The 27,001-nt window shown below is 33.2% G+C and overlaps 1 protein-coding gene across 1 annotated transcript in view; it reads left to right on the plus strand.

The window, feature by feature from the left end:
* Nucleotides 1–27,001, plus strand: part of ZC2HC1A (zinc finger C2HC-type containing 1A) — a 47,582-nt gene that overhangs the window by 8,843 nt on the left and 11,738 nt on the right. The window contains exons 3-7 of the mRNA XM_059392895.1: nucleotides 1,533–1,649; nucleotides 7,500–7,641; nucleotides 9,161–9,309; nucleotides 16,594–16,693; nucleotides 17,338–17,437. Of these exons, the coding sequence (XP_059248878.1) occupies nucleotides 1,533–1,649; nucleotides 7,500–7,641; nucleotides 9,161–9,309; nucleotides 16,594–16,693; nucleotides 17,338–17,437 (608 nt within the window). The remainder of the gene's footprint in view (nucleotides 1–1,532; nucleotides 1,650–7,499; nucleotides 7,642–9,160; nucleotides 9,310–16,593; nucleotides 16,694–17,337; nucleotides 17,438–27,001) is intronic.

Consider the following 27,001-nt stretch of genomic DNA (forward strand, 5'->3'; position numbering starts at 1 on the left):
TTATTAGTAACACAAATAGGAGTACTTTTAATTGATTTTAATGTTAAATAACCAACTAGAGAATAATGAAAAAATACCTATGTACCTAAAATATTTTATTTTTACCTTAAATATAAAAATACATTTGTTAATATTTTGATGCAGAATAAAGACTTTTCTTTGAATATGCATCTGCTGATTAAAGTTCTGCCACAATCCAGAATGCGTGTTACTATTTCCAGTTTGTTTCTTTAAAGTAAAACAAGGATTTAATGATCCAAAATATCTGTTGGAATATCGACTCTTTTTAAATAATAACAGCTTTTTTCCTTTGTTCTTTAAAAACATCTTGCCCACACTTAACTCAATGATTTTGTTGTTTTTGTATCATCTCGCTGTTTTTCAAACCATTTTCAAAGCATTCAGCTCAGTTTACATAGGAAAGAAAATGCCTTCGTTTGCCCTTATTTAATATTTAATTAAATAATGTAATCACTATACAACTACAGCTTATATAACATATCATATTTGGAAATAAGTACTACATACTTTTGACACAACTCAATGTAAGAACAGGCATCTATCAGAAAATTGCTTGCTAGCCACACTTTTATTTTTTTCATATTTAAGAGATTTTTATTCTAATAGCTATAATTATAGTACTTGCTTGAAAACTAAAAACAAGTATGTATTAATTTCTAAGTATATATTGAAAATTTAAGAGGTTGCATGATATTAAACGAACCAGTTTGGAGGTTTCCTCTTTTCTCAGATAAAGTTTAACAGTTCTAGCTTGTTCAGTGTTTATCAAAATACAAAAGAAAAAAAGTGCATATAGTGCACTTCAATTAACATATTTTATTTGGAAGAGGAAAAATGATTATTTATCCAGTAGGTTAACTGAACGTCATTTATAAGAGCAATCATTGTAATGTCCTTAAAATGAATACATGAATGATTGAATGAATGAGTTGGCAGCCATATTTAAAAAACCTATAGAAGTGGAATGCTAGATAGCTCAAAAATCATGGGTAAAGAAAGATAAACTTGTTCCTTGTAATATGTAAATGTAATATGGTAACATGCTACTGTTGTATTAAGAACTTTAGTAAGCCAGGTTACTACTATTGTTTTAATTTTTGTAATCCTAACACTAATGCAGTCTCTGTTTACATTCTTTTTCCAGTATCTATTTTCATGTATTTAATAATGAAGATAACTTTTTTTTCCCACTTAAATAACTTTGGCTTTGTTACATTATTTTCCTTATTTTTAGCAGTGTGGAAACTGGAATAGTCAATAACTCTCAATAAAATTTTGGAAGACTATTTATCTATACTTTCTTGTTGTATATAGTATTCATATTTTCTTGAGAAATAACTTAGAGCATGCATTATATATACTTTTTAATGGTTTTAGTTAAAGCAAAATATCGTATTTATATATTATTTCATCTTCTAGTTTTGAAATTGGTCTCAAATGACAATTTGAAGTTTATAGATTTCCTTTCTATAGAAAAGAAAATGATGCATTGTATTTCTTTATCTTAATAGAAAAAACATGGACCTATTTGCCAGAAAACTGCCACTAAGAAGCGGAAGACTTTTGATTCAAGCAGACAAAGAGCTGAAGGAACTGATATTCCAACAGTAAAGCCTCTTAAACCTAGGGTAATTATATAGCTTTTTGGATAGAATGAATTCTGCTTTGTGTTTTCAGTTTAAAAATGATCAGAAACTTGTTTATTTTAAACTTCTGCTAAGGGGAAACCAAACTACTATCTCCAGATCTATTACAGTGAGGTTTTTGTAGCATCAGATCTCTAGTTGCTTAGCTATAGGCTGGAAATAATTAAAAATTCCTCACATGTTCTTTTTAAGTCATTGTTAATTATTGCAGCCTATTTAAGCACTCTAGTTTAAGCCTCTTATCAAGTATAGTCTCTATATACAAAAGCAAAGTCATAATTTACAGATACCTTGGCATTATAGATATTTATTATCTTGATTAATTGTCTGTAATTGTGATCTTATGCTTTCTGGGGAAGTTTGATCAGTTACTCAACTGTCCATGTATAGCTGTTGTCAGTTTATTTTCTTTGAAAGCAATGAATCTCCTTTAATAATATCTCTTTAATTCTACCTGTGATATGTTATATTGCCAACAATAAAGCACATACATACTTTGTTCGGAATAGTTTTAAAGAGTTAGTTCAATGAAAAGTCAAAATTTGAGTACCTCATTGAATAGATTTTTGAAATAAACCCTTCTTCATTGATAATAACCTCTCCCAGTGCTACAGGAGAACATTTCCCTGTGGGGCAACTAATCTTACTAATAAAATTATTTGATAATAGAAAAGTTGAATGTTCATCTTTTTTTTCAGTCTATGTATAAGTGAAGGTGAAATTTGAATAGTGTACATAAACCATTATTTGATATTTTTCTTAGTATATCTGCTGGATATATGATTATATTGGCTTTAATTGGCTAAGAGGTAAACTGTTGAAATTTTTAGACAGTGTAATATACTGGGTGTGAAAATGAAAGCTGGCTCAAGAGTCATACTGCCTGGATTTAACCCTTGCTCTATTACTTACCATGCTGTGTTGGGAAGTTACTTTATCTGTGCATCTCTTTATCTGTAAAATGGTGATAGTAATGCTAGTATCTGTCTTGTAGGGTTCTTACTGAATTTATCCATAGTGATCTCTCAGTAAATATTAGTTATCCTATTTTTTTTTAAGATTTTATTTATTTATTTGTCAGAGAGAGAGAGAGACAGAGAGAGTGAGCACAGGCAGACAGAGTGGCAGAGGGAGAAGCAGGCTTCCTACGGAACAAGAAGCCCGATGTGGGACTCGATCCCAGGACACTGGGATCCTGACCTGAGCCGAAGGCAGCCGCTTAATGAACTGAGCTACCCAGGCGTCCCAGTTATCCTATTTTTTAAAAAAATGATTTATTTATTTATGTATTTACTTATTAGAGAGAGAGTGTGTGCGAGAGTGAGTAGGGGCAGAGGGAGAGGGAGAGAAAAACCCAAACAGTCTCTGTGCTGAGTGTAGACCCTGAGGCAGGCAGTGGGGTGGGGGGTTGGAATTGCTCAATCCCACAACCCTGAGATCATGACCTGGGCTGAAATCAAGACTTGGACACTTAACCGACTAAGGGAGAAGGGTTCTAATAGTGAAAAAAATTAACCTTCAGATTAAAAACAAAGTAAAAACCATGGCTTTACATGAAGTAGTATAATTTCTTGGTACTTAAAAATGTGGTTCATAGAGCAATCATACCAGCACTATTTGAGAACTTGTTAGAAATGCAGAATCTCAGGTCCTACCCAGAAATACTGAGTTAAGAATCTGCATTTTAACAAAATCCTTGGGCAAGTCATAGGCGCCTTAAAGTTTGAAATGCTGTGTATTAGAAGATTTTTTTCAAGATTTTATTTATTTATTTGTTAGAGAGAGAGCATGAGTGGGGGGATGGGGCAAGCAGAGTGAGAAGCAGACTCCCCATTGAGCAAGGAGCCTGAAGAGGGACTTGATCCCAGGACCCTGGGATCATAACCTGAGCCAAAGCCAGATGCTTAACCGACTGAGGCACCCAGGTGTCCCAAACACTATTTTTATTTTTAGATTTTATTTATTTATTGGAGAGAAAGAGAGTGAAAAGATTTTATTTATTTATTGGAGAGAAAGAGAGTGAATGAGAGAGAGAGAGAGCACGCGCGCTTGCGCACTGCCGGGGAAGGAGCGGAGGGAGAGGGAAAAGCAGACTCCCCACTGAGTAGGGAGCCTTACACAGGGCTCCATCCCAGGACACTAGGGATCATGACCCCAGCCAAAGGCAGATGCTTAACCGACTGAGCCACCCAGGCGCTCCTTTGTTAGAAGATTTTAATATCATAGTGCAGTTCTGTCTTTATCTGTATCAAAGAAGTCCTATAAAATCACAAGCAGAGTGGAGGAAAGCAGATATAAATTCCATTTTGGGAATAACTAAAGGTAGGCGTAATCCACAGAGTACAAAATATATTAAGGGCTGCCCAAAGCTTCTGGTCTTCCAGAAGAACCTGCCCATAGAAGAAGTGTAGAAAGTGGCTAAAGGACCCATGGCCCGGAATGGGAACCTGTCACCTTAGAGATGAAGGGTCTCCTTGTCTTAAATGTGACTCCTTAACTGTGAGGGGTCTAAACAGGAAGTATAGACCCCTTTTTTGCTGCAGCCAAAGCAGGAATTGGGGTATCGGAACTTGGGTAGCCAGGAATTGGAATTAGCTTGGCTGAAATTGGACAAAAACCAGGAGCGAGGAAGTAGGGACATAAGGCACAGAGAGTTTAAGGGGGCCCAATGGCAGAAACTCTCAAAAAAATCACTAATGAAAAAAAAAATACACTTTCTGAACATAAGGAGCCTATCTAAAGGGCTAGGTCTTTTAGTTTGGTTTTGTTTTGTTAGTTTAAGTGATTAATATGGTTACTGAGGGAAGCATGGTTGGCAACAGGAGCCTTCCTGGACCCAAGTTGTTTTAGAGAAGCATGAGAGGTATGGCTGTGTGATCAGAGAGGCCTTATTTGCATCCATATCTGGTATAACGGAGAAGATAGCTGGCTTTCAGTTTGTGTACCTTGGAAGCAAACTGTGCACCTTTCCTCCCTAGAACCTCTTGTAAATAGCTGTAACAAGAAAACCTAATTCATTCAATGATGAGTAATAAAAAGCATTAATTTAGCACTGACATAGGATGCTGTGAAAAGAAAGGTAGATGAGAGCTGCAAAACTTATCAGTAGGTGAGTTATACTTACAGAGTAGATGAATGTTGTGATCACACCTTTCACCATAAAAATTAACTTTAAAGAATCAGTCACATTCAATAACTGAGTTTGCTTGTATTTAGTTAAGATTTTGTATCTATATTTGTGAGAGAGGTATATTTGTAATTTTTCTTTTTATCAAATGTTTATTTGATAAACTTTTTATCAAATGTTATTGCTCTCAACAGACTAGTTAGAAAGTTGTTCTCAGGGTGCCTGGGTGGCTTAGGCAGTTAAGCACCTGCCTCCCGCTCAGGTCATAATCCTGGTGTGCTGGGATGGAGCCCTGCATCAGGCTCCCAGCTCAGCGGTGAGCCTGCTTCATCCTCTCCCTCTGCTGCTCTCTCTGCAGTGCTCTCTCTCTCAAATAAATAAATAAAATCCTTTAAAAAAAAGGTTGTTTTCTTGGTTTATGTTGAAAGAGTTTTTAAAAGATTGATGCTATTTCTTCCTTAAATGTCTACAAGAATTCAATTCTAAAGGCATCTGGGCCAATTTTCTTTAGGTTTTTAAATAATAGATTCACACACACACAAAAATAAATGTGAGACTGTTAGGATTTTGTTTCTTTTAGTATCTGTTTTGTGGTGTTTGTCAAGGATATTGTCCACTTAATGTTGTCAGATTTATTAGCACAAAGGTCCATTTTGGTGTCTTCTCTTTTCCTTATGTTTGTAAGATCTATATCATGTACTATTTTCCATCCCTTGGTATTGTGTGATTTCCTTTTTTCCCTTATTAGTCCTGCCTCATTAGTATTTTTTAAAAATCATCATTTGACTTTGCTGATTCAATGTATATTCTTGATTTAAAAAATAAAGACCTAATAAGGATAGTTGGGTATTTGAATAATGTGACAAAATAAATGTATGATAGCACAGGAGCCAGCATTATGCATAGTAGAAAGATGCTTAGAGATAGCCATTAAAGACAGGAACAAGATTAAGCTCCAAGCAATATAGTAATTGCTATAACTGATATAGTTAGATATTAGATGCATAGGGATTAGAAAAGAGGAGGTAAATGCATCATTATTAGGAGATGATATACCTGGAAAACCCAAGAGAATCAGCTGCTAAAATATTACAAACAATAAGAGAAGCCTGTGAAATAATGAGATATAATGCTAATATACAGAAATTACTAGGTTTCATATTTCAACAAACCCTTGAAACATAAAAAAGTAGAAAAGACTCTATAAAAGAACAACACAAAATAAAAAATGTATAGGGATAAACCTTTTAAAGGTATAAGACTTTCACATAGACTACTTATAAAAACAAAGCACAAATACTTCTTCAAATGCAAATATTATATAATGTTTTTGGATAGGTAGATTCAACAAAATAAAGATATTAAGTTTCTTAAGTTGTTTATGAATGTAATGTTTAAGTTTTCCAGTTAAAATACAGTTTAAAAAATTAGACAAGCTGATTCTGAGGTTCATATGGAAAAATGTACATACAAGAATAATCCGAAAAGATTGCGAAAGCAGAATGAAGTAGGGTTATCCTATCAGATATGAAAATATTATTATAAAGTCTCAGTATTTAAAACACTGGTACTAACACAAGCATAGTCAGAACACTGGAACAGAAGAGAAAGTTCAGAAATAGGCCCAAATATAAAAGAGAATATGATAAAAGTGTTAATATTAAGTTCAGTGGGGAGCAAAGTCAATAAAGGATGCTGAGACAGCTACATAGCCATGTTAAAACCAACAAATAAAGTTGAATCTATATGTCACAATATAACTCATGATAAATTCTGAATGAATAAAAGATTTAAAATTTTACAATGAAGTCATGAAAATTCTAGGAGGAAAACATGGGAAAATTCCACTTGTTCCAACTTTACACATTGAATAAATAGTGACTTGCTAATAGTGACTATAAATCTGGAGACCCATAAAAAAACAAGTAAATTAAACTATATTTTAAAAATTAATTCCTCATATCAGGAGATCCTTAGACAAGGTCATAAGACAGCCATATTGTAGGGGAGGGCTGAGGCTAATCTATAAAGAGTTAACTAAAAATTGCTAAAATTAAGACCAGTAATCAACAGGTAAGTTGACCAGGCATATAAACAGTACACAAAAAAGGCAATGCAATTATTCTTGATATAAAAAGATGCTCAACACACTTCTTATAAGAGAAAAGCCAGTTAAAACCCAAAAGAGAAAACTATTCTTTACCTCTCCAGTCAGTTAAAAAAAACAGAAGTTTAACATACTCTGTTGGAGGAAATCTAGTAAAATAGGGAAATTACACTGTTAGTGGGAGCCTAAGTGGATGCAACACATACAGAAGTTAATTTAGCAGTGTTTATCACAATTATTATTGCATTTTTAAAATTGCATATAATAAAATTACATGAAGTTTCTTTTTAAAATCACAAATTTTAAGGAAAGTAATTTAAGGACCTCCTAATAAGAGAACATTTAAAACAATATAGCATTTCCTCAAGTTTTATTTCAATTAATTTTTTAAAAAGATTCTTTTTATTTATTTGAGATAGAGCATAAGCACGAGGGAGAGGGAAAGGGAGAAACAAGCTATCTGCTGAGCAGGGAGCCAGGACCTTGGGATCGTGACCTGAGCCAAAGTCTGATGCTTACCAACAGCCACCAAGGCACCCTATTTCAATTAATTATTTTAAAAATGTTTTGAAATGGGCTTTTCTTTATTTGTTTGTAGCCTGAACCACCAAAGAAACCATCTAATTGGAGAAGAAAACATGAAGAATTCATTGCCACCATAAGAGCAGCTAAAGGCCTTGATCAGGCACTTAAAGAGGGTGGAAAACTTCCTCCTCCTCCTCCACCTTCTTACGATCCTGGTATGTAGAATATTGTTGATGGAAATCTTCATATGGAGGGAAAATATTGATAGAATTATTAATTTTAAGTTGTTGATAAAATTAATTTATAATAATGGAACCTGATGAACCATAATCTTTTAAATTTTAATTATAAAATAATGATGCTAGTGCAGGCATTTAGGCTTATCAAGACACACTGATGTTGAACATAGAAATACTTTATCTTTTTATCTCAGTACTATTTAAACATGGAACGTTATAATGTCATATGAAAAATTATTGTAGTATATCCCAGGAAATATTTGAAGAAACTCACTGTCATTCGAAATGTAGTCGTTTGGTAAGATTCAGATTGTATGTTGCCTAGTTCTTTGGTATCTTCTCATCTGGGAAGAAAAGAAATCATTGTTTCCAAGAGGTATGTGTTCATGTGAGGAGACCACCATATAGCTTGATTTACCTAAATTATGCTTTAAATTCATGTGTTAATATAGTTTCTTCATTAGATGGATAAAAGTAGCTTATTTGTTACCAGAAGCAAGGCAAGATGCTGGAAACCCAATATGAGATACTGAGATACTGGAACATTCAAAATATCCACAATAGAATTTGACATAGACTAGTAGAATAGTTTAAAGAGGTAGTTATTTAAATGTATGAAGTTAGCTGCATTAAAATTGTGTTAGTATTCTTGATTGAGATTTATTTCTTAGTAAAGGGAAGTTCTTACCAAATAAGTCAGGGAGATGAAAAGCATAGCATATGGACTATAGTCAATAATATAATTACTTTGTATGGTGACAGATGGGTGGTGTGGATTGAATATCATAATAGAATTGGCAAATGACCATGTTGTACACCTGAAACTAATGTAACATTGTATGTCAGCTATACTTCAGTAATAAATTAAAAAAAAGTCATTTAGAAAATCTACATATGATCATTTTTAACGTTTTATTGTAGTGGAGAGGTTGACAACCTATTTCTATAGAGGACCAGATAGTAAATATCTTAGTTAATGAAGTATATTTTTATTTCTTCTTTCATCTAAGAGAAAATACAGCTGTATAAAGCTGATTAAACTATTAATTAAAATATTTTAACAGATCAGCCCAAATTTTAAGATTTATTTTTAATATATTATGTTATTACTGCTTAACTTCATCTCTAGTATAAAATATGTAGATATGGTGAAAACATATGGTATATTATGAAGGCAAAGAAGAAATCCTGTTTGTCTTCTACGTATTCATTCTTTTGTACTAAGGATTTTTATCTTTTGGAGTTTTCTTTCCCCCCTCAAATTTGATCCTAGGCTGGCAGAAGATTAGAATTTATCATATACTAGTAAATTTCTTTCTTAAATGTCTTCACTGAGTTTAGTAGTCAGGTTGGGGGGTTTTAAGTAAATGACAAGTTTTGCTTATCAAATATAATACTTTGTCAGACATCTTGAATTACTCTTCGTTAAAATTTATAATTCTTTATGTTTCCCTTCAAGAATTACTTTATTAATCTGTTTCTTTTTTTGTTTTAGATTATATTCAGTGTCCATATTGCCAGAGGAGATTTAATGAAAATGCAGCTGATAGACATATTAATTTCTGTAAAGAACAGGCAGCACGTATTAGTAATAAAGGCAAATTTTCTACTGATACCAAAGGAAAGGCGACTTCTCGGACACAGGTGAAATGCTCAATTATTTCTACAAATAAAGGAGAAAAATGACTCTTTCAGATTCACAGCTTTTTGCTTGTGCTTTACAGAACATTTAGCTACAGCTTTCTTACCTGCTTAAAGTTTAATATTACTGTTCAGGGACTGAGTAAGAAATTTGAATGTTTAATAGAGAACAAATAATTGAATGGCCTTGAGTTAATAGAGTCTTGAAAATAATGCAGGTTGAAAAGGTATTAGGAAAGGGTAAGACAACTAGTTAAAAAGTAAGTGAAGCAGATTCAGAGGAAATCAGAGGGTTTAGAAAGTGAAAAAGTGGCAATAAAAATCCACATTTGAAAATCATGTATATACTGAAAGTTTCCATGCTATTTGTGACCATACACCCAAGGGAATGAAATCTTGGGCTCTAGTCCAACTGTTAATTCTGAGCTTTAGGCAAGTAACATTTCATGTATGATAGACTTTATTTCTTCATCTGTAAAGTAGTCTATATGATCTTTGTGAAAAGCAAATGAGATGGAGAGCCATAAACCCTATATGGATTTTGTTATATGAAATTTTTACAGTACTGTTTTCTTTTCTTTTTTTATTTTTTTTTCAAATTTTTAAAGATTTTATTTATTTATTTGACAGACAGAGACCACAAGTAGGCAGAGAGGCAGGCAGAGAGAGAGGAGGAAGCAGGCTCCCTGCTGAGCAGAGAGCCTGACATGGGGCTTGATCCCAGGACTCTGAGATCATGACCTGAGCTGAAGGAAGAAGTTTTACTCACTGAGCCACCCAGGCACCCCAGTACTGTTGTTTTTCATTAAGCATATTGTGACACAGAAACTTTGATAATGTCATACTCTTTTTTGAGATTTATTTATTTTATAAAAACGTTGATAATGTCATACTTTTTAAAAAAGATTATTTATTTTAGAGAGAAAAGAGAACATGAGTGGGAGGGGCAGAAGGAGAAGGAGAGAGACTCTTTTTTTTTTTTTTAATTTATTTGACAGAGAGAGAGATCACAAGTAGGCAGAGAGAGGCAGAGAGAGGAAGGGAAGCAGGCGCCCTGCCTAGCAGAGAGCCCGATGTGGGGCTCGATCCCAGGACCCTGGGATCATGACCTGAGCTGAAGGCAAAGGCTTTAACCTACTGAGCCACCCAGGTGCCCCCGAAAAGGAGAGAGACTCTTAAGCAGATTCCCTCCTGACTGAGGAATCCAACACAGGGCTCCCATTTCAGAACCTTGAGATCATGACCTGATCCAAAACCAAGAGTCAGACATTTAACTGACTGTTGCCACCCAGGTGCCCTGATAATGTAATACTTTTCAGCAAACTTCATTTTTCAGAAAACTTTCATTTACAGTTTTTTTAGTACTATAAAATCTAGCAGTCAATAAATAATCAAATCCATTTCACTTATTACTTATGAATCAAGTATTGGACTAAAAGACTTCATTACAACTGGAGCCTTCTTGAGAGGATCCATATTTAATTTTGGTTAATATTATTGGAAGTAGAACTCCCCTCTTATTTTTTACAACACTTTTATTCCGGTGTTTTCCTCATTATTTTCCTCAGTTATTTTAATGTAAATTATACATGTAGAAAAAAAAAACAAACAGGGGTGCCTGGGTGGCTCAGTCTTTCAGCATCTGCCTTCAGCTCAGTTCATGATACCAGGGTTCTGGAATTGAGCCCCGCAGCGGGCTCTCTGCTCGGCAGGAAGCCTGTTGCACCCTCTCCCACTCTTGCTGTGTTCCCTCTCTTGCTATGTCTCTCTCTAAATAAATTTCTAAATAAAATTAAACAAAAAAACAATATACATACATGCATAACCACAAGAAGGTTAAGAAATAGAGTATTATTAATCTCACAAAACCTCTACTATACCATTTCTCTCCCAGAATTGTAATGTTCTCTCCCTCTTAGACCCTCACCCCATAAACTAGTCGCTATTCTGATTTTACATATAAATCAGTCTTTGCTTTTTTATATAGTCTTCAGACCACGATTGTCCTTTTATTTACTATGGCTTTATAAATCTTGACGTCATGATGGATTTGTAATTATTTTCTCCTCCAGTTTCTCTTCACTTGAAAATAGACAGTGGAAAATATTTTCTAATTTGTGATTGTGCCTTCATTTTTTTGTTATTATTGTCGGTTGTTTCTATTTTTGTATTTTTTGTTATTTGTTTTGTTTCATTTTTATTTTTTAACTGGAGATCTCCACCTGATCTTCCCCACCCTCCATAACCCATACCTTCATCCTTCCCAACTGACTTAGTTCCCTCCATGTTCTAAAATACACCTCTGATCCTGGTAAATTGGTCTCCTTCACATTCACATCTATAAAATGGGGTTAATATGTACCTACCTCAACAGTTATCAGTAGCATTCAGCGAAATAATGCCTATAGGTGTGATTTCTTCTTTCACTTATAGTTTGTTCAAATGTGAATCATTTACTTCCAGATATTTGGTGCTCCTCTAGGTGTTTATTGCTGTAATTTATTTATTTATTTTTTTGCCTCATTCTCTTATAGTGTGAGAACATTCTTGGTAAGATTTCATTTTTGAGATTTGTTTTATTGCTTAGCATATGGTCTTTTATGGTGAATGTTCCTGCAGTCTTCTACTATGATTGTGACTTTTTTTCAAGATCATTAATTTCACCAGCTTTTCATTTAAGTATTTTTAATTTCTCTTATTAATTGTATTTATATTTATAATTTATTGTATCTTTCCTATCTATTGAACTTTATATCATATGGAGTGTGCCTTTTTGTCTATGGTAGCATTCTTTGTGTTGAAGTATGTGTCATCTGATAGTGTATTACTGTTTTGTTTGATCATGCTAATTTCCTTTCAGTTTTTTAACTTGAATTTTTGTTGTTGAAATGTGTTTCATCTGATAATGAATAACCATTTCAGCTTAATTATGATACATTTCTTTCTAATTCTTTCACTTAAATTTGTGTTTTTGCATCTCCTGTAGACAGCCTGTAATTAGTTCATCTTTTTTAAAATCCAGTCTGACAACCTCAAACTGTTGGTTGGAGTGTTTAGGCATTTACACTCAATATAATATTGTTATGTTTGTGGTTAATTCTGATGTGTTGCTATTTTCTATTTTTGTCTCTTTTTTTTATTCCTCTGATACTTTTTCCTTGCTTCTTTTGTCTTAATAAAAGATATTTTATTTGCTCTTGGTTTTCAGTCATCGGATTTTTTTAAATGGTTACTCTAGGAATAACACAATACATTTTTTAACTTACCCCATCTGTGGCTATTTCCACATACCTCTCACCGATCTTAGTGTTACTGTTATATATATGTATCTCTATAAACCCATCAGTATTCCTGTGTGTTGCTATATGTGTTATACTTATACCTTTAAAAGTCATCCGTTCTGGGGCACTTGGGTGGTGCAGTGGGTTAAGCCTCTGCCTTCAGCTCAGGTCATGATCTCAGGGTCCTGGATCAAGCCCCGCATCGGGCTCTCTGCTCAGCAGTGAGCCTGCTTCCTCCTCTTTCTGCCTACTTGTGATCTCTCTCTCTCTCTGTCAAATAAATAAATAAAATCTTAAAAAAAAAAAGTCATCCGTTCTTTTTTTTTTTTTTAAGATTTTATTTATTTATTTGACAGAGATTACAAGTAGGAAGAGAGTCAGACAGAGAGAGAGGAAGGGAAGCAGGCTCCCTGCTGAGCAGAGAGCCCGATGTGGGGCTTGATGCCAAGACTTTGGGATCATGACCTGAGCCAAAGGCAGAGGCTTTAACCCACTGAGCCACCCAGGCACCCCAAAAGTCATCTGTTTTTTAAAGAAATTAGAAAATAAATATATAATCATTTACATACATATGCACATTTATATGTTTATGCACATCCACGTTTACTTTTTTTTTCTTCTGCCTCTGTCTTCTCCTCACACACATTTTGCATTTTACTTTCATGTTATATACTCCCATATTACCATTTTCAGATATCTTCATTTCTTGTAAATCTCAGTCACCATATTTTGTCATTTGCCTTCAATCAGAAGAAGCTTTAGCCTTCTAAGAATACAGATCTGTTGGCAAGGAATTTTGTGCTTTTGGTTATCTGAAAAAAAAAAAAAAAACCGGCCTGTATTTTGCCTTTATTTCTCTGTTGAGATTTTCTATGTGGTTATTTACTGTTATTATATTTTTCTTTAATTCTTGTGTGTGTATCCCTTTATCTTTTGAACATGTATATCCTAACTATTTTGAGGGTCTTAACTGCTAAATCTAATATACCTGTGCCCATCTAGCTTATAGCGTTGGCTGTGTTTTGCCACGTATAGGTCATGTTTTTCTCTTTCTTTTTCCTTTTCTTTTCTTACCTCTCCCTTCCCCTTCCTTGCTCCTTTCCCTTTCTTACAGTTGAACCCAGAATACATACTTACCAGTTTTCCAGAACTGCTTTTGGATGTTTTCCAGTCTCTTAAAATCTTTTTTTTTTTTTAAGATCCTTTTTTATTGTCTGTAAGAGAGTTAAGCAGCTATTTCACCCCCACCGAGTTTGTAGTCAGTTATTGCATTTTTTAATTTCTTGAAGTTGGCTGTTTTTCTAATTTCCTATTTTACCTTTTATAGTTTCTAATTCCCTATTAATATTTCCAGAGTTGTCTTTTATTTCTGTAACTATAGTAAGCATAATTGTTTTATCCTCTGTAGCTGATAATTGTAGTTACCACGTGATCTTTGTAGATATGTTCTTGTTTCTTTTCCGTCAATCATAGTTTCTTATATCATTATGTACATAATTACTGATCACTTGGTACTTGTTGGCCTCAAAAATTATTCATGAGAATTGTTCATGTGAAGACCCTTTTTGTTTCTTCCAGGTTATCTAAGAGTACCACCAATCTGGAGGTACTTTAAATTTTGGCTTACTTTGCCTGGCCACCTAGTAATGTAGATTTATATAGCAAATCCATGTGATGGCCAGTCTGTTGTTATAATCTTAACTGTTGTTGGCCTAATGGTTTATTTTTTTCTTCTTATCTGACATTCATAGCGTATAAAATGTTTTTTTTATACTTTCCAGAGCATTTTTACTTTTTAGTTGAAAGGTCAGTCCAAATAGTGCCTTTTTACTATTTTATTGAAAATGAATGCCCTCCTTGTTCTTTTAGCTTTTTCTAATTTCAAGATCAAGTTTTTATAAACAAAAATATTTGACTAAGAAAATTTATTAGATTTGTGATCTGTATAAAAGCACATGAAATAATAAACATCTAAAAAATACATATTTAATGAAAGAAATATGGATTGAATATAACTGTATAAAAGTATAGTGGTTTTGTTTTTCTAATCACTAAAATGGATTTAATTTATATAAAATTGTTGATTACTGAAGTCATCCTGAAAGCCTAAAGGTTTGACCTCTGCATATGTAATATACTATACCAGCACCCTTTGTTTATACTAATCATTTTTCTCTTTTTTTGGTAGTTTTAGCACAGTATGAGTGGCTCACCTATCCTATTTCTTAATTCAGTTAAGCCTATTTTTAGTAGGCATTCCTGTGATATTTTAAGGGGTCTTCGGCAGGGCTTGTTTTCCATATTATTCTTAGTTTAAAAATCTTTCCTAATATCTTCATTGGTATTTTAGTGGGAGACACTGGTATTAACTGATGTTAATTAAATTTAAATTAATTAAATTTAAAGATTTATTCCTTTTAGAGAGAGAGAGAGAGCTCACAGATGTGTGAGTGGGGAAGGGGCAGAGGGAGAAAATCCCTAAGCATACTCTCTGCTCAGCCTGGAGCCCGACCCTGGTGATCTCACATTCCCAAGTTCATGACCTGAGCTAAAACCAAGAGTCTGAGTCACTCAACTGATTCAGCGGCCCCCAGATGCCCTCTTTTCCCCCTTTTAAAAAATTTATTTGTTTTTATTTTATTTAAAATTAATTAGTTAACATATAGTGTGTTATTAGTTTCAGTAGTAGAGTTCAGTGATTTATCAGTTGCCAGTTGCCTTTTTAAACCAGAAACACCTCTTAGGTTTTCAAGGAAACAGTGACTTAATATGGCTTATCTCCAAAGGATCCCAGTCATGTGTCCATTTGACAGATATTGAAGGTTGCCAAGTGCTTAAGAAATTTCCGCTTCTGGTGCAATAGTGCCAAATGTGCATGGGATGTGTGTGTGTGTGTGTGTGTGTGTGTGTGAGAGAGAGAGAGAGAGAGAGAGAAGCTTTTTTATCAAGATTTATTTTCCTTATAAGGGCACATACTAAATTTTGAAGGTTGTAATATTTGACTTTAAAATTTGTGTTTAGCTAGCAGTTTTTAGTTGTAGTGCATCTAAAATTTTATACTGATTATTGGTTATAAAATATGATTTGATTTTTGAATATTGTGTTTAAAACCAGCTTTTCACATAAAGTCCTAAGGAGTCTAACTGTGGTATTGGGCTAAATCTCATGTACAGTCATCACTTTCTAGTTGAAGCATAGGGCAAGAACTAAAGTGGCATGAGTCTTAATTTCTTTTCTGTTTGTTATTTGGGGTATACCTTTGGGCAAATTCAGTTTTTTATATTGGAGCAGGTGACCAATAAGACACTTTAATACTCAGTAACAGCAAAATTTGACTCAGGTAAGAGATAGCAAAATAAAATTGATAATGCTGTCTTTCTAGAAAGTAGAGAAAAAAAATAGCCTATCTTTCCTCAACGCATGTTCTATTCATTTAATATGATCTGGTGAGAACAGTGAAGCCAGAATTCTTTCCCTTCATGTTCCGGAGATCCATAAGGCAACCCTTGTAAAACTTGCAAACTTATTTGTAATCTTATGAATTATTGTCAGTAGGAAATATGACTGAATTATATAAATGAAACATAAAACCATACCCAGGAACATGTAAAAATTTGGACCTTTAAAGCTGCATTGCTAAGTGATCATCATTGGGTGTTTGTAAGTTTTTCTATTAATATTTGTTTGGCATTTAAAATCTTAACATTGAAGAAATTTTTTCCATTTGACTTTTTTTTTTTCTATGGACTGGGCAAAGCTGCTCTTAGTTTATTTTAGCAATGGAATATCTGAGTCAAACTTTCAGTACACTAGTTTTGAGATGGAGCATATTTTGGGAAACCTCTCTCTGAGGTGATATATTTTAATCTATCCTTTCTCAATTTCTGTAATTCAGTAGCTAATAAGGAAAATTGCTCATTTAAGAGTATGTGAGCTTTTGAAATGCAGTTTACAACCTGTATTCAAAAAGTAATGTTGATAAAATATTTTATTTTCATTATTTTAGTATAAGCCGCCTGCACTTAAAAAGTCAAATTCTCCTGGAACTGTACCATCAGGATCTTCACGGTTACCACAACCAAGTGGCACTAGCAAAACTGTTGTAGGTAATGAGCTCTATTAATAACGTGGATTTTTTTTATTGTTATTATTGTTGTTTTTTGTTTGTTTGTAAAGACAGAAATGAAGATAGTGTTCTGCTTGGGATTATTAAAATAGATTTATAATTGGAAAGAGATGTGGAGGATATGTAATTCTTTCTGGGTAAAAATAAAGTAACTTTCAAAAACTTTCTACTTAGGATATTTTATAGCCTTTTTTTCCCACCTTAAATGTCTATTCTTGATGTTGTTACTGATACATCACCTATTCAGAGTGTTGACCAAGTTCTTTTCTTGATTTCTTTGACCGCAGTATTTCCCCTTCATTTCTATATATACTGCTCTGAACTTGACAATTGTCCTAATAGACACATGATTAATGACTTGAAGGAGATATTGACTAACTAATGTATACCTTTATTTATATGTAAATTATGATAAATAAATATAAAAATTAGAAATGAAGGGTGCTATATGTTCTCTGGAAATTTAATTTTTAAAAAACCTTTTCTTAGTTCATAACTTGTTTGGATCTATTGCTGCAAAGATTTATTGCCACTAAAGCATTGTTTTCCTTGTCAGGTGCTCTGTTTTATGTGATTTTTCCTTTTCAGAATGTCATTAAAACCAATAACCTTTTTTATTATAAGGTGTGCCTTCAGGTAAAGTGTCTTCAGTTAACAGCTCTTTGGGAAACAAACTTCAGACCTTATCTCCTTCCCATAAAGGGATAGCAGCCCCTCATGTAGGGTAAGTCTATTTGAATTTAATTGATTAGTGATACACACACACACACACACACACACATATATACACTCCATACGCAAATGATACTAAGGTTTTATTTTATTTAGGTAATTGACTTTTATTAACCTTGATTTTCTTTCAAAAGTTCATTTCCCTTTTAACATATTGCTGGTCAGGGGCACATACAGTACTGTTGAAGTTCTATTAGGATAACCATTTTGGAAAAAATCTGGTGGCATGTATTCAGAGCTCAAAAAACATTCGTACTTTTTGAATAATTTTACTTCTGGAAATCTAGTCTAAGGAAATCATTTGAAATACAGAAGATTTTTGTGTAACCATTACTTATGAAACATTATGTATCAGGCACTGTGTTAGACATTTTTTCATATATTTTTTATTAAAACCACCCTACCACCATAGGATGAGGGTCAGAGAAGCAAAAACAATTTGCCCAAAACCATACAGCTATTAAGAGTTAGAAGCAGGTTACAAATTGGAGTCTCTTTGGCTCAAAACATTGGTTTTTTTCATATGGTTTGATTACAATGTTAAAAAAAATAAAACCACCTAAATTTCTACCTTTGTTTGAATAGCAAATTATAACAATCTATACAGGGATACCATGCAACTATAAAACATATAATTCTACTATAACAAGGTAAGAATGTAGGATACAAACTCCTATGTATACTGAGATAGAAACTATAAAAATGTGTGTAGACAAAAAAGACAAAATATGCTGAAATATTAACAGTGGATGATTATTTTCCACTTATTTAATACTTTTAATATACTTTTTATCTTTCTACAGTTTTATATATGTGACTTTTAAGAAAGTAGCATTATTAAGCTTTCCACAATTATTTTAATGTGGGAAAAATGGTTGGTAACACTTGAGATTTTAGAAATCCTCTTATCTCAGTAGAAACTCCCTTTCTCTTCCATTTTGGTAAATGAGAAAATTTAAGGGTTACCATGTGATCTTTAGACTGAAGGCTTAGTATATACTTCACAGATACTGTTAAAGTTGGTTTAGGAAATACAATGCTCATTATTTTCAGATATGGGTTATCACTTTTTTTTAGTGTAGGAAATGTGTATAGGGTTATTTATCAAGTGAGAGCAACTGTCTTTTGTTTCCTAATTTGGACTACACAGAAAGTACAAAATCTAAAAGGAGTTTAATATAATTATCATTGCAGAAAAAGAAAAAAATCAACTAATAAGATTCAATTAGTTTAAATGTTTTTCTTTTTGTTGTGCTTCCAAAAAGAAAACATAGGCTATCCTTAGGAAAGAGACAGGTTAGCAGTAGAACAGGTGGCTGAAAAGTAAAATGTTCTCATCTTTCGGTGGTAAAAAAAAAAAACTGATTTTGTTTTATTTTTTAGTTTCTCTACTGAGTTAACTAATCATTTTTAGTTAAGGTGTAGATGGCAATATGTATTTTAACTTTTACAAATCCTTTTTACCATATCACAGAATTGCCTTCCATGTTGTGTTATAGTTTGATTTATGAATTATGAATTAAAAGCTGATATTTTTTAGTGCCTTTCCCCTCATACTGGTAATTTTGTCAGATGGCCATATTAAGTTGTACTCACACTCTCCCTTATATTCTTAATAGGGCTTGTTAAGCTGGCTGGTATAATGAAAAGTAGCACTAACTTTGGATTAGAAATCTAGGCTTCAAGATCCTACTTTGCCAATGAATACCTATATGACTTTGTGCATATCTCTTTTGTCTCACTCACAACATTCTCTGACTTTGGTTAGATGTTGGCAGCATCATGACCTAACATAATTTGAGCAACATTTATATAATCCCTAGGAGAAAATTTGTCTTTACTAAAAAGCAAAGACTTTGAGCACAGTAATTTTATAAATTATGCACTGCTTACAATGCCATAAAGATTTTAAATTTCTTGTGGTCTCACATCGTATTAAACTGTCAAACATATCTCTGTAGATTCCCAATTGTACATTTTATATATAGTCCTTATATGTTAGAAGAATGTTTCTAACTGCTATGAAGAGGCTTGGTGTTTGCTTATGGCCTATATATTACCATATTATCTGGAACATTACTATATTACTATATTAAATAGAACCGTTCATGGCTATCTATTTAGTGTCAGAGTTCATTTTTTTCTTTTCCTTTTAAGAATTATTGAGTGTATTGACTTGGTATTTATTATGTTGTTTTTTTCCCTCGCTAGATTGTAAGCTCTGGTAGCAAAGCTCTGTGTGTCTGCCTTGCTTACAGATATAACTATAAAATGTAGTATAATGTCTGGCATATAGACACACAATAAATTTTTGGTGAATAAATGAGACAAACAATGAATTAACAAATTAAATCCTTCATTTGTCAACCTGTTGGCACATCAAAGAACCATGGTCCTGGTACTGGTGGGATAATTGAGAATTCTATGGCAATCATTATTTCTATGACTACAGATCCTTCAGGACTGAGTAAAGGTAGAATTAAGACATCTGGTTAGCTGTAGAAAGAAATGAAGATCCTTCTGAGATTAGTGAAATAGAGCCATTTCAGTAACTCGTGATTGTTTAAAGCCTTGTGTATATAATCTTTATTGTGGCCAGCTTTACTCATGCATACCAGTGATCTGTAATATTTAGCATATATTGAAATCACCCTGCAGAAAAATTTATCTTGGAAAAATTCTTGTTTGTTAGTTAACTTCTAGATAACCTGTGGGTCAACCAGTTTTATCACATTTTTTTAAAAGCAAAAAATTCCCTCAATGGAAAAATGTTCTCTTATTGTAAAAGATGATTATCTTTAATCCTAGGGAATTTGAGAAGTATGGTGAAACACAAAGATTTTAAATAAACATTACCATATTTGAATTGTGTCAGCGAATTTATACAGTCATACCTTGAGATTTGTGTTTTCTTAGTGGTTAATTACCAACCAAAATGGACATTTTAGCTGATAATTTTCAGTAGTTAAAATATCAAATATCAAAGATTTACTTCTGTTCAGTTGCTATGAAAAACAAAAAAAAAAAAAGCGGGTTTTTTGTTGTCTTTCCCCAAACAGACATGAAAAAGTAGAGCAACAGAATGCATTCAAGAAGCATTTCTTAATAAATTGAATTTGATTTCTCATATTTTAATTATATTGACAACAGTAAGAAACAAATATCTGGTTTTTAAGTACATTTTTGTATAAGTAGAAACAGGCTTTTCTCATAAGCCAGTCTTTTGATTTTGTGTGAATTGAATTTGTGTGGAACATTGTTTAGATTTTTATAATCTTCTCTATCATTTATTATTGATCTAGAAATGCCTAAAACAACCTAGAATTGTAGTGTGGCTTCTTATATGGATACCAGTGATTAAGGTTATTGGCTTTGCCATATGTATAAGATTTGATAAGTTTAGGATCAAAAGTGTGACACATTTCAAAACTTTAAATGCCCCAGAACATCATAACTATGTGTGTCTGTGAAGATACAAAATGCAAAATGGTAGATTTTTTTTTCAATATTCTTTCAGAAGTCATCTTTTTATTATATCAGGGTTGTCACAGTCTTGTAAGACTGAGTGGTTTGCATGCTTCTGAGTAATTCACTCTTATGGTATCAACAATAAACAAGGACCTTCCCAAGGTCAGTGTTTATTTCAAAGTAAAACCTATTCCTGTAGGTTGATTTCATTGCCAAGTATTTCTTAAAATGTGAATTCATTCTCAGCTATAAATATTTTGAAAGCTTGCTAAAGTATTATTTCTTTTTAGATACACTATTATATTGGGGCAGTTATACTCAACTACATATAGTCATTTTATATTAAAAAGTCTTGGTCAAAATTACAGTTCATCATCTATAAAATATATTAGTTTGGCAGTAATATATATTTGTCTGGGATTACAAGATAACGTTATTATCTATCAAGTTCTTTAATATATGGAAAACCTTTATTTTTAATTTTTTTAAAAGATTTTATTTATTTATTTGACAGACAGAGATCACAAGTAGGCAGAGAGGCAAACAGAGGCGGTGGGGGGACACGGGCTCCCTGCTGAGCAGAGAGCCGATGCAGGGCTTGATCCCAGGACTCTGGGATCATGACCTGAGTCGAAGGCAGTGGCTTTAACCCACTGAGCCATCCAGGTGCCCCTATGGAAAACCTTTAAAAATCACTGATATATTTTCAAAATCTTAAAGTACTGGCATCCTCTCATATATGGAATTTTATATTCTAGAGCAGTTGATCTTTTTGAACTATGACCTGAGAGCCAAAACTTGCCCAAGAACTGGTTTATTGGAATATGGCCACACCCAATTATTTATGTATTGTCTGTGATTGCTTTCATGCTACAGTGGCACAGATGAGTATTTGACAGAGATAGCATAGCCATTAAAGCTTAAAATATTTACTGTCTGACCCTTCACAAGAAAAGTTGGCATTCTCTATTTTAGAATAAGTAAATTATCATAGGAATTGGACATTTATAATTTGAAGTTATGGATTTTAAGGATTATTTAACAGTAGATATATATGTATATATATATGTATTTAAGTCATGTGAAGTATCTGGGAACTTTGTAGGTTAGTGGTCCATGGAACCAAAGGATTTTTTTTTTTTTAAAGATTTTATTTCTGGGGTGCTCTGAGCCTGCATGGCTCAGAGGTAACGTTAAGCCTCTGCCTTCAGCTCAGGTCATGGTCCCAGGGTCCTGGGATTGAGCCCCACAACGGGCTCTCTGCTCAGTAAGGAGCCTGCTTCTCCTTCTCTCTGCCTGCTACTCTGCCTATTTGTGATCTATCTCTCTGTAAAATGAAGAAATAAAATCTTTTTTAAGATTTTATTTCTTCATTTGACAGACGAAGATCACAAGCAGGCAGAGAGGCAGGCAGAGAGAGGGGGGAAACAGGCTCCCTGTTTAGCAGAGAGTCCGATGTGGGGCTCAATCCCAGGACCCTGAGTTCCTGACCTGAGCTGAAGACAGAGGCCTAACCCACTGAGCCACCCAGGCACCCCACCAAAGGATTTTTAAACTTTTTTTTATCCAACGCATTTCTGTGCTTGCATTAAAAGAATAGCAAGAAGTTAAAAATATACTTTGATGTTGACTCTAACCAAATCTAGGTACCAACTTAAGGACATATCTTTGAATTTCATATGGGATTGAAATCATATTGTGTATATCGAATTGCTTAGTCTGCACCAGATGTGTGCTATGTGGGTGTGCTTAGTTGACTTCACAATACCCTCTTATGTTTTCCTTAGCAGTGGCAAGACTGCATCTACTGCTGAATGGATTTATTTATTTCAGCCTAATTTCTTTCAGCCCTTGGGTATATAATCAACATTACCAAATTGAAACTTTTAAAAGAAAAATAGCATAGAAACACGCTAAAAACATTGGTATTGATAGTTCCATTGTGGATTACTGCCACGTTGAAATTATGTTCTTCAAACTTTGTGAATAATTTAAAAATACATAACAAAGTAGGCTTTTTGTTGTCTTTGCCCAAATTTATTAATTCTCAAAGTAACTCCAGATGTATAAATTCAGTGTTAACATCAGTAAAGGTAATTTTTTTTCCTAACCTGAAACACCCAGTACACCTGAGGTCTGAACACAACATGAAATAGACACAGGTTTCCTGGTTCTTATACTCATTTTATTTCTTTCCTTAAGTCAGTTATTGATGATTTGCAAGACTAAGAAAGGCAAAGAAACTTCAACCAGGATCAATCTGTTGAAGCCTTCGAACACCTTTTTAAAACACCTTTTTAAAAGTTTACTACTTTTGCAAAGATTTTAATTTCTTCCCAAATAGCCCTTTGTCTTGTTGCTGCTTTGACTTAACTTTAGTCCTATTGGAGATTGAGGAACCAAAATGAAGGGATTTGTTAGAAAAGGAGATGTGAGCAAGGAAGTGTTCATGCTCACTAAAATAAATATGAAGATGGTACTGAGAAATGGTTTGTCATATCTTAAGATGAGGGTTAGTTTAGGGAAAGATTTAAATACTTTCATGAACTAATAACTTTTAAATTTATATAATTACCCCAATGCAGATTATTATTGCATGGCAAAAAATATATATATGTAATCAAGGTTTATATATAAAAATATATTCAAATATATAAAATTTATATATAGATTTGTACAAGAATTATGTGTAGCTTATGAAATAAATACACCATATAAATTTTTACATAGTAAAAATATAATCTTGATTTTATTATTGAGACTTATGAATTTTGTTTTTGTTTGGTTATACCTTGATAACAACATAGAATAACAGTAACAAACTATAGAAGAACGTAAGTGATTTGAACTTAAGAATAATATTTACTGACATTTAGCCTACGTAACATTTGAATTGTGTGTGTGTATATGTATATATAAATCACATATACATATACATAAGTAGATCATCTGAGTTGAATTTATAACACAGCAAATGGACAAGCACCACCATCTGTAAAGTATTAATAACAACTTTCATAATAAAATACCTGCTATGTATAGGATACCAAAAGAATATAAATATTAATAAAGTGTGTTCCTCTGTAGAGCCCTTTATAATCTAGAACAATGAACAGCTTCTTTTAGACACTAAATGCCAAAATGCATTTACCACAGTGTCCCCAGAGTGTAGCATAGTGCCTGATACATAGTAGGTGCTCATGATTTGTAGGGTTAACGAGTAAGTGGAAGAGTGCATTGGAGCAAACAAGCATCCCTTAAAAAGAGTATCCTTTTTAAGTTAACAAGCAGTAATGTGTTATTCAGTAGTTGTTTAAGATAGTTCTCCTACCTTCCTAATTTAATTTTCACTGCTCCCTACAATGAGTGAATATTGGTTGGTAATATTACATAGGATTCAGTTATTTGGTTGATGTAAAACAATGACATCTCTACAAACCTGCAGTTATTCCTATTTTCCTCCAGGTGGAGCTCCTTTATACTTTTGGTTAAAAAAAAGAGAACTTCAGATGGCTAGCAGGTCCACTTAACATTTCTACATGTGATTTTTCAGATTGCCAACCCTGTTTTTTCATACATCATGCTTTATATTCTCTGTACAAATTTCATAATCATTCTTTGTTATAAAATCAGATAGAGTTAAAGATATAAATATTTATTTGATTGCTTTATACTTGGAATTTTAAATGCAAGAAAAATTATAAAATAATAAGAAAAAGGAGAAAAGTACTATGAAATCAGGGAAGGAGAAAAATTAGATTATTTGTGAACTCAAGGAATATCAGCTCAGACTTACTTATCAGGATAGTAACTTCTAGTTCACTTCTATCTAGGTTCACAAATTTTATTTGAAACAATTTTTGTCCTTCTTAAATTTCTTTATTGCTTCCAATGCCCTGCTGTGTATAAATGTGGCGTTTGTTTGGGTGTTCATCACAACTGGCAGGGTGGCCAGGAGCGGCAGAATTGTCATATCTAATAGCGGACATTGTATGACATCCAAGGATTCTTTTTGACAGTCCTTAGCCTGGCAGTCCAGTAATTAAGAGCGTGGGGGGTAGATTTCTGATGAACCAGAATAATGTTTAAAAAAATTTTTTTTTAATATAAAGAAACAAACAGCAGTCTCCTTATGGGTACACCTTTATATATTTTAATAGTAAGATGGACAAGTTAGGCCCTCCACTTCGAACTGGAAGACATGTGCAAAGGTTGTATGACAGTGATACAAAATCAGACAGTGCCATCAAAAGACATGAGTTATTACCCATTTACAAGTAAGTATTTGTAACTCAGTTTGGTTAACCTTTTTCAGATATTTCCTTAAAGCCTTTGTATAATTGAATACTATAAACTTATACATTCCTATATTTTAAAAAATCTTATTTTAATCATTTTTAAGCCAAGAAGTGCTAAATAATCTTATAGGATTTAAAACACTATGTGTCAGATGAACATTTCTGTTGTTCTAAATAAAGCTGTTTTTAGCATACATTTATTTCTATTAAATTTTAACTTTTAGAGGGGTTGAAATATTAGTCACCTTCAATGATTGTTATCTTTATGAAGCTTTCTTTCAAGAGTATATATATATTTTTAAAGATTTATTTATTTGAGAGAGAGCACAGGGCACAGGGCACGAGGGGCAGAGGAAGAGGAAAAAAGACTCCCAAGCAGACCCCACCCTTGCATGAAGCCTGATGCAGGTCTTAATTCCATGAACCCAAGATCACCACCTACACTGGAATCAGGAGTCGAATGCTTAACTGACTGTGTCACACAGTCACCCCTTAGGAGTAATATGCTCAAATAGAAGAGTACAGGGGATATTATGCCATACATAATATGTAATATTGCTGTATTATTTTTTAGTTAGGATGATTAATTATAAAAAGGCAGAAAACAAAGAGATTTTAGAGAATATTCAGTCTAGGGATTTTCAGTCTTTTGGTTAAATTGCTACAAATTCCACATAAAATGGGGAAAAAGATATGACACTCTCCTCTGTACTGGCACAGAAAGCTGAAAACAGAGGTGAGTGGCAAGGGCAGTCACCTTGGAACTCTTCCATAGAAGTCTAAAGGGTTTTCTAGATGGGGCTCTAATACCAACTCTGGCTCTCCCATTTTAAAATGATGAAATTTGAATCAGATAAATTACTTATTAAAGTTGAAAAATATATTATTAAACAGAGTTCACTTAGTTAACTTTTTTTTTTTTTTTAAGATTTTATTTATTTATTTGACAGATCGCAAGTAGGCAGAGAGGCAGGCAGAGAGAGGGGGAAGCAAGCTCCCTGCTGAGCAGAGAGCTCGATGTGGGGTCAGTCACAGGACTCTGGGATCATGACCCCAGCCAAAGGCAGAGGCTTTAACCCACTGAGCCACCCAGGTGCCCCTCTTAGTTAGCTTTTAAACCAACTCCTACTACAGCATTGTCTTACCACATACGAAAAGAAGGATTAATTTAATTAAATAGAAAATAAAGTTGGGAGAAACCTTTAAAATATTAGCAGCACCCATGTGTTATTTTTAAGTAGTTCATGATAAATCATACGAGGAAGAATTTGTGCCCTGAGCCATTTTTCTTAGTACTGTTGTTGTTCTCTAGTCTCTCTGAAATGTGTTTCAAAGAAACACTGATTAACAATAAGGTGGAGTAAGTATAATTCCAAAATTAAACCTTCTTTTTGTTATTTTTTGACCTAGAACAAGCAGACTGCAGGTACAGAATAAGGGTAGCATTTTTCAAACTCTGGACAGGAACAAAAAAGTGTTGACCATGTGAGATTATGTCAACATGTTTTAAGCACTGATCAAGACTGTTCTTCCCAATCTCTTAAGAATGGTTCCCTATGCTCAGATTCCACCTCTTAGAAACAATTACTAAAAGTACATAATAGGTAGTTAAGAATGATGGTTACTGATGATAATCTTATTTTCTCTAATTTTTCTCTTCTTTTTTTCTCCCCCTACTTTTTATTTTCTAATTCTTTTTTTTTTAAGCATTATTTTCTAATTCTTTGAATAACTTCATAGATATGGTGAGGTTATGTGTCTATATCCATAGGTGTATTTGTATTATCTGT

The sequence above is a fragment of the Mustela nigripes genome, chromosome 3 (assembly GCF_022355385.1).
Source record: "Mustela nigripes isolate SB6536 chromosome 3, MUSNIG.SB6536, whole genome shotgun sequence".
Lineage (NCBI taxonomy): Eukaryota > Metazoa > Chordata > Mammalia > Carnivora > Mustelidae > Mustela > Mustela nigripes.